Genomic DNA, 13,258 nt, shown 5'->3' with positions numbered 1-13,258 from the left:
TAATATAATGATTTTTTTGGTATCAGACATTGTAATAAATTCTCTTCTATGTATAACCAAAAGTTTAATATATTTCAGTGCAATATATTATTTTGTACTCTGTAAAGACTATTAGTTGCCCTACATATACTTCCTTTGCATAGGGAGAAATGGTTCTATAGATAGACAACTGTGACTAAACATAGCTAGATGTCTCCTAAGCTTGGGGATTATTGATTGCATGGAGACCCAGGAAAGAAACTGGACTTCTTTTTGAAACACATCAAGGGTTGAAGAAATAACTTAAACACTGTATTTGAGTGGGTATAACTATCTAAATGAGTAGCATTGCCTTTATATCCTTATTACTGAAGACAAGAGTTAGAATAGATATCTTTATTCAGCACAGTGGAGGTAAAATGAGTTTTGTTTATGGATGAATCTCACTTGTAGAGGTCCCCTGCTCTTATTTCTTGGCAGTAACAAACTGAATAACAGCTTCTGAATTTTAAAACCCTAGTCCCTGTCCTCAGGGTAGAGATGCTTTAATTCAGAAAGTCTGGTAGAAGGGCCTCCAACCTGCTTTCCATCTGTGAAGTTGATTCAGGTTGAAACAGTAGTTTTGGCAGCCAGGCTCTTTAATTTCTATAGATAGAAAAATAACTGTGGGAAAGAAAACAAGATAGGAGGTCACAGGACCTGGATTAAGTTCTATCTTTGCTGTTTATTAGCTATGTAGCTGTGGGTGAATCACTAAAACTTTTAACCTTAAATTTCTTCATTTATAAAATGAGAATAACTAATTATAGCACCAGTTTGCTAGGGTTTTGAGGATCTGTGATGTACATATAAAAAAATGGTAGAAAGAACTAATCACAGGGAAGACTGGAGTAGAATGTGGGGTGGTAGAAGGCTGAAAAATAGTCCTGAGAGATGGAATGGGGGGAGTGGGGGAGACTGAAAGTGAGGAGAGTGTAGAATTTTTGGTTTTAGTTTTTAAAAGCAGTTTTAAGACCCCAAAATGTTAGAAGCACCAAGAAAACCCCCAGAAATAATGAAATAGATGTTTCATCATGCTTTAGAAGATCAAAATAAGTTGGGGGGGGGGGATTTGCTGAAGAAATAACAAAGGAAATTTAGAGTTCTTTTAAAAAGATTTGGATAGTTGAGAAAAATAGAAAAATCTCTGAAATAGTGGACTTTGGAAAATGGTTAGTCTCAGTGTAACCTCAGAATAAAACGAAAAGGCAGTAAGATTGAAGGAACTCTTTAGATCTCTATAAAACCAAAGCAACTTAGCTTGACAGAATTATGTCTTCTAGGAAAACATGAAATGAAAAGCCTGAATACCATAATAGAAGAAACCCTAAAGTACAGATTAATAGCATTGCTAAAAGTAGTAACCCCAGGCCTAACCTACCAAGAAAGATTATAGCCAAACTCTAGAATTTTAACAAAACACTAATCTTGCAGGTACCCAAGAAGAGGCCCTTTATGTGTCAGGCTAACTCTCCTAACTTGATTCCTTATTTCTAAGCAATAGAAAAAAAGGCCTGGCATGTGATCATCCAAAATATAAATGAAATTGGCTTGTGCAATGTAATAGAACAAATTTTGTAAAACAGCTTTAGTAAACATCAGTGAAAAAAAATGAGTTTTCACAGCAAAGGGAAAATATATTCATCATCCCTGCTAAATAAACTAGAGACAGTCAAGGCATTTGGCAAGTAATTCATCAGTCAAAAGAAAGGTTTTAAAAGTTAAACAAGGCCATTTAGCATGAAAAAGCCAAGTAGCTAAAATCAGTGTTTACATTGATTTATATTGATGGGTAGAACAACATGCGTATTTATGAGAGAAACTCACAATAGGACCTTGGACAAAAGTATACTAGAAGAGGAATTAGAAGAAAGAATGAAATTATTACTTCTTGGAACAAAGGCCAAGCACAGTAAGAGTTGGGTAGGGAGGATTTGGGGCTTCCAGAATCATACTCATCTGCACAAAGGGAGGAGAGGGTGGTTTCCTTTTAGAAGTCTGGATTTGTCTGAAGATCTTTAAAAGGACATTTTGTGCCATACCCTAAAAGGAAAATGCCCCATGACCCATGTTGGGGCTGGAGGGGAGCTCCTTTCCTCATCCTCTGCCCAGCAGCCCAATGTGAGTACTCCTCCCTCTGCTGTCTAGAGTAATGTGGAGGTCTCACAGGCAGCTTGACGGTGCAGTTTGGATATGTGATCTCTAAAAGGTTTGCCAGTACTACTCTAGAGGTTGAAAAGAATCAGGAAGAGGAAAGGGTGAGGACCTGGGAGAGTTTCAGTTTGAGAACTGGGGGAATGAGAATCTAGAGAGGTAGATTCCCTGCCTCTAGAGATATGCAGCAAAATTCACTCCTGCTATCTGGATTCTGGATCCAAAATTTCTGTTATTGTGCTACCTCCTTATCCATGGGAATGAGATCTTAGTATCTCAGACGAAGGGAGAATGTGAGTGTTGGAAAGGAGAATTGAGAGGTAGGTTTTAATAATCCAATATCACACACTTATCTAGGCTGAATAAATAACAAAATCGTTATTTTAGAACTCTTTACTTGTTTAAATCATTGAGAAAATGACATTTATATGCACAATCAAATTAATCCTAGAAGGGGAAAGGAATAGGAAAGAATATTTGTTGTATTGAATACTGTGAGTGAATGGTTTTCAAACAGAAGAAGTGATATATACAATTTGTGAACATGAGCGAGGGTAAAAATATTATGATAGCGAGCATTTATATAGTGATTTCAGGTTTGCAAAGCCCTTTACAATTTTTTCCCCTCAATTATCTTGCTGACAACTCTGTAAGACAGATGGTCTTAATCATTTTACAGATGAAGAAACTGAGTGTGAGAAATGTTAGGTAACTTGTTCTGCTCCTCACAGCTAGTAAATATCTGAGGCAAGATTTTTACTCAGATCTTCCAATATGTAAGACAACTGCCTAGGCACTTCCTCAGTCTACCTGCTTAGGCAATAACAATAAGAAGTGCATTCACTGTTTCCATACTGGAAGGAAATAACCCATGAGAGGAAACTTTGATCGTATTGGTAAAGGCAAAACTCCAGAGTCCCTAGTGCTGGTGTTAAAGGTGGCAAATTTAATAGTTTGGATAGAAAACAGATTTTAAAATTATATCCTTCCTTGAGTATGAATGGCATAGACTTGTCCATGAAAAGGCAGAATGGATCAGAACATAGAATACAAGAATTTTCTTTAAATGAGAAACCAATCTAAAATATAACAGTACACAGAGAATTAAAATGAGGAACTAGGACAAAACTTAGGCTTCTCTTTTGGAATTTACTAAATGGTCATTCATGGTTTCAGATAAAGAGTATAAAAATGGAAAAATAGGTACTGTCAAAGGAAGTTATAGTATGCTTGGAGGCCCTTTGCTAATCAAATAATATTACTAAATACATATCTAGGTAGCTAGGTGAAGTAGAAAGAAATCTGAACCTGAAGTCAGGAAGATCTGAATTCAAATTTGACCTCATAGAATTAATAGCAGTGTAACCGTGGATAAGTCATTTAACCTTTTTTTATCTCAGGTTCCTCATCTGTAAAATGGGGATGGTAATAGTACTTGTATCCCACATCTTTGTTGTGAGGGTCAAATGATACAATAATTGTGAAGAGCGTAGTACAGTGCCTGGGCACAGAGTAAGTGCTATATAAATGCATATTCCCTTACCTCCAAAATATGTGTTCATCAAGTGATTTTAACATTTGAGTACCTAAAGGGTAGAGAGAACTAAAATGCATGAAGATGGTAACATAAAAATTTAATAAATCAAACTAGATCAATGAAAGCCACATACATTATTCTCAAAATTCTGAAAAAGAAGCCTCTTTTTTACAGTGTTCTCTTAGTTAGGAGCATTAGCTCTTTGGGGTATGAGGCACCCAAGAATGTGCTTTGAGCTAGAGGATGAAAAGATGTCATGTCCCACCTTCTTTCACTTGGGTTTATCTCCAGCACAACTACAACTTCTCCATTTGTGATTGCCAGTACTCTTATTTTCTCTAGCCTTAAGATGCAACAGTACAACTTCCCTCAGGGTTGTTATACTGTAACCTAAACAAGACACCCACTGCAGCAGCAGCTGTGCAGGCCAAATCCCCACCTTTTTAGCCTAGTGAAGCCATGTCCCATTCCCACCCAATCGTCTCTTGTCTGTAGCAGATACCTAGAAGAGGGCCAGTAAGAGCCTTGGTCACTCCCTTTCATTTTTAGTGTAACAGTGAGTTGCAGAACATAAGCAGATGTGGATGGACTGTAATTTGCTTCCCAGACATATTACATTATCTTTCCTTCTTTCTCAAACCCATTACTGTTACAAACTTGCCTTTTTCTAGGCACCATCATCCTTTGAAACTAGATACCCAGGCTCAAAACCTTATTATCATCCTCAACCACTTTTTTGCAACACATATCCAGTCAGTTGCCAATCAGTTCCGACTGCTACAATGTCTGTGTCTGCCATGACGTCTGTCTCATGGGTCTCATTTCACATATCCTCTAACCTAGTTCAAGGTTGGCAATTAGATGGTTCACTGGATATAGTTGCAGTATTTAGAGTCAGGAAGATCTGAGTTCAGACCATGCCTCAAAACATTTACTAGAAATGTGACCTTGGGCAAGTCTTTGTAGCTCAGTTTTCTCATATGTAAAATGGGAATTAAAAAAAAAAAAACAACAACACCTTATCTCACAACTTTGCTGTGAGGATCAAATGAGTTAACATAAGTATAGGGCTCTGAAAACCTTGTTCCCCTACCTCAAATTTATTCCAGTCTTTCTTTCATAAAATTCTGAAACTAGTTTTGTTAGTGCACAGATCCGACCATGTTTCTTCTCTACCCATTAAACTCCAGAGCATCACTATTGACTCTTGTGACCAAACATTTCATCTTTGTCTTAAATGTCTATTTTTGTGCTTTAGACATTGTACATAATTATTAATACATTAGACAATGTACATAATTATTAATACAAGAATATATGTATATAATTTATAAATAAATTACATGAATTGGAGATATATGCCAAAAAATTCTTTACTGATGGGGTGTGTGCACACTCAAAAAATTTGGGGACTTTTTCTATCATATGAGATAAATGTGATATTGATTTCCAGACCAGAGGCTAAAGCAAAGAAAGAGAACTAAAGACTAATATTACTAAATTTACAATTGATTTTTTTGAAATTTAGATTTTTGGCAGACAAGCAATATACCCTTAAAATTTTTCCTTGTGACTCCATTGGACTTGGGTACCAAAGGATGCATGGATAATTCAACATTAGAAAAACAAATGCTTAGTATAATTAATTTTATAAATAAAACACTATAACCCACATGGTTATAATCAATAGATGCACAAGCAGCATTTAACAAAATAAGACTTTTTTAAAGTAAAACTGCTAAAATAAATAATAGGCCTTTCATAGACATTATTTTAAAAAACATATACCTAAAACCAATAACTAGGATTGTATGAAAGAAAAATGGAAAACTTTTCCAAAAAATTTCATTGGTTAAGTAAGATATGCCCTTCTTTTTACTATTGTTTTAATTGATTTATTATTAATGATTACTGTATAATAATCAATTATCATTACTAATAACAACTAGCATTTACATAGCACTGTGCTAAAGCACATTATAATATCTCTTGATTTGCACTAGGGAGGGAGGTGTTGTTATTACCATATTCAGATGAGGAAACTGAGGCAGAAAGAGGTTAAGTATGTTGCCAAAGGTCACACAGATAGTAAGCTTCTGAGACTAGATTTTAACTTAAATCTTCTTGACTCTAGGTCCAGTTCTCTATCTACCCTACTACCTAGCTGCCCCATTATTATTATTTAACATAATATTCAAAATGCTAATGATAGCAATAAGGTAAAGAAAAGAAATTAAGGGAATCGGAATAAGCAGAAAAGAGATAAGAATATTATAGTTTACTTTGAAGATGAGGGATAATTTTGGAAGCAGAACTTTCATGACTTTTCAACTAACTTATTGGATATAATGTTTGAGAGTGAAAATTTCAGAATGACTCTGAGATGGCAAAGTTAAGGGATTATAAGGTTGTAAGGGTTAGTGTATGAGTTTGACAAAGTGAGGAGAGCAGTTTTAATAAAAACTTTGTTTAATTTAGAAAGAAGTACAGATGGAAAGATAGAAAAGAGATTATTAATCTTATACCCTCTAAATCTACCTAAACTGTCTCACTAATAAATAATTCCTAATAACTACCTAAAATTTCCTAGTACTACTTCTGTCTTCTCAGGACAGGTTCTTCTTTCTGTAAAATATTAACTAACTCCCTAAAACAATAGCCAACTGCCAGAAGCCCCTTGCTTGCGGGTCAGACTTCCTGCTCTCTAGAGATCCTAGAGGCAAAAAGCCCCTGCTCTCAGCAGCTGCTTCCTTTATCTCCTCACTGACCAACCCCCGTTTTACCACCTTACTGCCAGAAAGCAATTCCTCCTTCAGTGTCCTGGTCTCCTTGATAACAGAATCTTTAGCTCTGGCTCACTGCTCACTGAACCTGTCAGTTCTCTGATTCACTGAGAAACCTGCTCTCTCCCCTCTTAAGCTAGACAGAGGGTGTACAGGGAAGAGATTAAGATAATCCCTTTAACAAGGTTGATGGTTAATAGGAAAGTTAAGAAGAGGTAAACTGGTTGTATAGGGAAATGAATGAGTTTCATTTTCAGCATATTGAATTGGAAGTTCCTAAGGCCATCTATTGGTTCCTAAGAGATATCTATTGGAAATGTCCAATAGGCACTTGGTGATTTCATACTTGGAATTAAAATGCAGAGTTGATAGTTGAATCTGTGGGAGATTATGAGATCACAAATGAATGAATGAAATGTATGAAAAAGCATGTAAGTGCTTATTACATGCCAAGCACTGTTGTAATCTTTAGGAATACAAATAGAAACATAAGACAGCCACTGCTGTGAAGGAGCTCATAGCTCATATAGAGGAAGGTTCTGATACAGGGAGGTTAGAAAGGCCTAGTGGTCCTAAGAATACACTAGCTGGTTAGATGATGCCTAGGGGAAACAGGCTACTGAGAAAAGATTTATTTGTCTGGATCTGCAGGAATAATTGTAAAGTAGAGGAGGGAGTGATGACAGGGCAAATTATGAGGTACAGTGGACCTGAAAGTATAGTGTGGTAAGGAAGTTGAAAATGCCTGTGATGATCTTTCATATAGTATTATAGTTCTATTTGGTATATTTTGCTACAAATAGGACTTTTTCCTCTGTTGAGGACTTCCTTGAAATATAAATCCCACTAGTTGAGGGTATTAGACTAAAAGGGTATGAACAATTTAGTAATTCTTTCTCCCAAAATTAGAAATTCCTTTCCAGAACACTTGGCTTCACTGACAGTATTTTAGTGCTAGTCTGTTCACAGCTTTGAGATGTAGTAGTTTCATTTTTTTCTAATTATCTTTGCTAATTTGAGATATGGCTATATACCCAAGTTATAATTTGCATTTACCTTATTAGTGATCTGAAGCATTTTTTTTCACATGGTTGTTGATAGTATGTTGGTTTTTTTAGCTATTGGTCCACTTTTACTATGAGGAATAACTCAGACTTTTTCAATTTTAGCCAATTTTCTATAGATTTTGGACATCAGGCAGCACCTAGGTGATAAAGTGGGTAAGAGTACTAGCTCTGGAATCTGGCAGAACTAAGTTCAAATCCTGTTTTAGAAACTTAAACTGGCCTTGTGAATGAGGCAAGTCACTTAACCTCTGTCTGCTTTAGTTTCCTTATCTGAAAAATGGAAATAATATCACCTACCTCCCAGAGTTGTTATGAAGATCAAATGAGATAATAATTGTAAAGAAGTTAGCTCTGTGCCAGGCACATAGTACATGCTATATAATAAATGTTTAGCTATTATTATTATCAGATATGCTTGATGCAAAAAAATTTCCCTCGATCCATATTTTTCTTATTCTAGCTGCAGTGATGTGTTTGAGAAGACTTAAATTGTATACAAATGCAATTAACCACATTGTCTTTTATAATTTCCACTATTCTCTTTTTTTGATTATAAATTCTTCTCTTGGTTATTATTGTAAAAGGTATGACTTGTCCTTATTTTACTAATTTTTTGTGATGTGACTTTTCATATGTCATTTGTCTATTTAAATTTATTGTTGTATATAATATAAGGTAGTTTAAACCAGTTTTACTCTAAATTATTTTCTAAATTACTCAGCAGTTCCTGCCAAATAATCTTTCCTAATTAGCATTTTTTTGTCCAACACTAGACTGCTATACTTATTTGCTTCAAGTTTATTTAACTACTCTACAATGAGCTACTGTTTTTTTTTTAAATTGGACCAAGTAATTTTGACAATTACTGCTTTATAATGGGAGATCTAGTAATGGTACATCTCTGTCCTCCATCTTTTTTTTTTTACCATCATTTCCTTGAAATTCATAAACTTTTGTACGTCTGTATTAACTTCCATTTTTTTGGCTCCATAAAGTATCTCATATTGTCATGGGTACTGCCATTAGTGTTATCTTTTAATTCCTTCCTTCCCTCCCACTGCCCCTGCTCATAAATCCAATCATTTGATATCCTAATTTTACCCCCACAATCTCTCACATCTGTCTCTTCTCTGTTTACATAGACACAGTCCTAATTCAATCCCTCAGCATCATTTCTCAAGTTCTCTAGTTGGTCTTCCTGATCCAGCTCTCTCCCTGTTCTATTCCATCTTACACACAATGATCAGAGGGATTTCCCTAAAGTATGGGTTTGGCCATAGTATTCTCCTACTGAATAAATCTGAATGTCTACCTTTTTTCTGTAGGATAAAATATAAACTCCTTTGTCTGGCAAACTAAAAAACCCAACCCTGATCTGCTTTTCCTTTTCAGTTACACATTCCTTTCCTTCATACAGTCCAGTCAATCTCACCATACATGTTTTTCCAGCAAAGCACTTCATTTCCACCACTGTGTTTCGGTGCTGGCTATTTTAAGATTTAAATTAACGTCCAATACTTCAAGTATTATTTTTATAAAGTTTATTATCTGACAAAACAGAACCATTTGACAAAGTTTTTCTACCTGCTCAAAATCCCCACTCCACCAAAGTCAAGACAGGAAGGAAAGAATGAGAAAGTCTGACCTCCACCCAATTTATATCCTGTCTACGTCAGCACATAATGACAGGAAGCGAGTGGGGTGCTGGTGATTGTAGTTTTGCTAGGGTGCATAGTTTTTAGGGTAACAAGAGTCTAATTACACACTATTCCTATCAACTAAAGGGTTGTTTTGTTTTTAGGGATGGGAAGATCTGGGCATGTTTGTAGGGAAGGGGCCAAAGAATAGAGAGAAAGGGCATGATTAAAGAGCCAAGGTTGGCATTTGTAGAAAGAGATTTCTTTCTTTTAGACTGTTGCAAAGACAGTAAAAACATTACAACAAAATGTATTTTTTTAAACCCTAAAAAGTTGATGAAGGAGGGTTATATTGAAGCCATTTCATTTCTTGGAAAGTCTTAATATTTTGTTATACCATACTCATAGGGTTATAGAATTGTAGGTTGAGAGACCTCTGAATTTTTAATTTGTTGTTTTTTTTTTAAACTTATTATACCCACAGATTTCCTTGATAGATGACCCTTTTTGTTTGTGTGTGTGTGTGTGTGTGTGCGTGTGCGTGTGCGTGTGCGCGCGCGCGTTTTGTTTGGGGGGGGGTGTGTGTGCGTGCGCGCGCGCGTTTTGTTTGGGGTGTGTGTGTGTGTGTGTGTGTGTGTGTGTGTGCGCGTGCGCACATGCCGTAACATCTGGGGCAGCATATTCATGTCTGGGGATATTTGTGTCATAATTTGATTTATATATAAAGTGTTAATTGCCATCTTAGCTTAATTGAAATTTGCTTTTACTTCTTCCTTTTAAGCCTCATTAAAAAAACAAAAACAACCCTTACCTTCTGTCTTCAAATCAATATGGTGTATTAGTTCTAAGGCAGAAGAGCAGTAAGGACTAGGCAATGGGGGTTATGTGACTTGCCCAGGGTCACACAGCTAGGAATTGTCTGAGTCCAGATTTGAACCCAGGACCCTCCCGCTCTAGGCCTGGCTCTCAATCTGCTGAGCCACCTGGCTGCCCCCTTAAGCCCCATTTTCTGACAGATCACTAACTTAAATTTATTGTGTCATTGTTTTCCTAGAGATTTCTCAAATGGTGGGATTCTATTGAGAAAGACTTAAGTTTAAAGTACCAGGTTAAACTTTATGTTGCCTGGAACTGTCTTCTACTTTATGAAAATGCACAAATAACCCTTACATTTTTTAATGATACCATCAATGTTCACTAGTGATTAAAAAGGCATCATAGTTCCTACTCTTGAGGGGCTTATGTTTAAAATCCCCACTTGTTTTTGCTTCTTGAAAAGATTTTCTAAGAGGCCAAGAGGACAAAGCCAATAGCTCAAGTTTGCCAAGCTTAGAAAACTTGTCAACTTGAAATTATTTTTTTTTCCTAAAACCCCTTACCTTCTGTCTTAGAACCAATACTGGATATTGGTTCTAAGACAGAAGAGTGGTAAGGGCTAGGCAGTAGGGGGTTAAGTTGACTTGCCCAGGGTCACACAGTTAGGAAGTGTCTGAGGTCAGATTTGAACCCAAGACCTCCCGTCTCTGGGTCTGACTCTCAGTCCACTGAGCCACCTAGCTGCCCCCCAACTTGAAATTCTTTAAAAACTCATTCTGCTGATTTACCTGCTTTGCAAAATTAGTTATCTTTAGTTTAGTGAGAATATCAAACAAATGAGATGGGTAAGTGGAAAATAACTTTTTGATTGTTTAGAAAGCTCTGAACAATTAAAATATCACACTGTTTGTATACATGTGTTTTTTCTTCCTGCTGGTACTCGTAAGTTATAAAGCCATTTTTTATAGCACAGATTGATTTCATGTTCTCCTTGTAGGTAATTACTCCTTTTGCTAGGCACTTTACATACCTTCTTTGCATCTTAAAATGTATGACCACTTGTACAAGCTTCATGAGAAGTTTTGTATTTTCCACAAAACAATTTTTCTTTGTGATTGTGCCGAGATCTATTTATCATCTCCGGATAATCTGATAAGGACAGCTTAGTTGATAAAGAAAGTAATGGGACACAGGAGACAATCTTGACTGTTAACTCATAGCTGCTTCTTTGAAGTGCCATTGAGTCACAAGTTTATTATATATGAAAATTCAAAATCCCTTTCACCCAGAAGAACAGAGAGAGTTTTGCAGCTTCACAGACATTACAATTAGTTTAGACAATACACAGAAACCTCAGAAACTTCAAGATGAAGATAAGAACCAGGCTGGACTTTCAGCTACATAATTATCAGCAAGCTAAGTCTGAGAATACTTTTCTCAGGGGTGAAATGCCCCTGCTAAACTAAGGTTTTGGCCTTGGCTTGCCCCAAGCAGCTGCATTTCTGACCAAAGGGGAAGAATGTTAACCTCTTGACTACTGGTTTGCTAAGAGCTTAAAGCTTTCCAATAAGGCCACAATACTTTTCAACAAAAAAAGGCATGGATCACAAAAGGGGTCAAAAGAGGAATCTCAGATTTTTATCTGTTTGAGACTTTCTCTTGTTGGCCTCCCACATAATTGGAAATACTTATTCTTTGCCTTGCATTTCTTATCCACAGGAGCCACTCTTCTGCGGGAACGTGACATGCAGTATGTCCAGAGGATGAAATCTAAATGGATGCTAAAGACAGGAATGAGCAACAATGCCACAAAGCAGATGCATTATAGGGCTCAAGTGATGTTCTAAATGACCCTTTGGCAGTGTTAGAGGTAGGGTTCAGTGCAATCTCATCACTTCAGAAGTTCCTGATTTGTCTGAGAATCTTGATGTCTAAATGGATGTCTGTTAGTGTGATAAAGCCTCCTCAACTGCTATTGCACCATTTCCTCCACCACTTTTACCTATCATAATACTGAAAATCATTCAGTTTTCAAATATCATCTCTATCAAAATTTAAAGGTTGTATATGTACAAAATGAGATGTGCTCAAGTGATCACTGTGCTCAGTAATGTATTAATTTGGCAATTGGCTTATGCTTTTAGATAATTTTCCGTATCAGAGAACAGTATATACAATGAAAGAAATGATTGAGAGACTTTAAGGTGACTTGTCAAATCCAGTCTTAGTTTTAACTTCTAAAACAACAATTTTTCACATCCTGGTATGGAGGAGGTACCCATGTGCCATCTACGGCTGTTTTGAGACTTATGATTTCTATGAAGAGAATTGGACTTTGCACCTTTCCATAAAGTTTGTATGACTATCTCTGCTGGTGCTGAGATAAAACTGCACTGTGTAGTTTCATTAAATCAGAGCATCCTCCAGGAGGCATTTCAAACTTTTTTGCTTAAAGAGTTTTCATTTCTATGGCACATTGCACAACAGGTGACAACACTATGAACCCAAAGCCTTTCAACGTTGAAAGCTAATGACTTGTTTTCTCAAGTCTTCTCTAGTGTGGCATGTACTATGTGGAAAATATATTTACTGCTTCTGATTCTTATTCTAGAGAGAATCTTTGCTTCAGAGAATGAGAATGGTTGTCTTTGACCAAAATCTTAATTCAGGTAGTTCATGGAATGTTGAATATGCCAAAATGAATCACACAAATAAGTGCTAAAGCATGCCCAAGATATATTTTGTTGAGACCATAGTCTCCCAAGAGTTAAAATATACCTCAGCTTCTTTGCTTTTCTTTATTACTGCATCATGATTGCTATATAGCTCACATTTATATTGAACTCTTTCTTGAGTCTTATTTTTTTTTTGGCCTGCTCCACTCTTGTGTAGGACTGGGCCCTAAGTGTATGACAACCTGTCAATTAGGACTGCCCTTTTCAAAATGAATGAACAACTTGGGAAGTGACTAGTGGCATATGGCCCATTTGATTATGTTGACTTTTTCTCTTTCCTCTGTAGAGGACGGAAAGAATGGAAGAAAAATGGTACGTGTCTTTGTCTCACCAGGTTCTCTCCATATGTTTTTATTTGTCTTTCTTATCACATTCACCTCCCTGGGAAAAGTTTTGCATTAAAATGCTCTTGGTTCCTAGTTTCTCTTCTTTCTTGGGCTTATGTCTGCACAGGGGAAATGAGGCCTTGGGATCAATAGGCAGATCCACGGGGACAGAACTCTTCTCAGAA

At 36.4% G+C, this 13,258-nt stretch overlaps 1 protein-coding gene across 1 annotated transcript in view; it reads left to right on the top strand.

Annotated features, from left to right (window-relative positions):
* Positions 1–12,452, top strand: part of ZNF622 (zinc finger protein 622) — a 29,889-nt gene extending 17,437 nt beyond the window's left edge. The window contains exon 6 of the mRNA XM_044665547.1: positions 11,732–12,452. Coding sequence (XP_044521482.1) covers positions 11,732–11,859 — 128 coding nt within the window. The 3' untranslated portion in view covers positions 11,860–12,452. The remainder of the gene's footprint in view (positions 1–11,731) is intronic.
* The last annotated feature ends 806 nt before the right edge of the window (positions 12,453–13,258 follow it).

Source organism: Gracilinanus agilis, chromosome 1 (assembly GCF_016433145.1).
Source record: "Gracilinanus agilis isolate LMUSP501 chromosome 1, AgileGrace, whole genome shotgun sequence".
Lineage (NCBI taxonomy): Eukaryota > Metazoa > Chordata > Mammalia > Didelphimorphia > Didelphidae > Gracilinanus > Gracilinanus agilis.
This window is presented reverse-complemented; position numbering and strand designations above follow the sequence as displayed.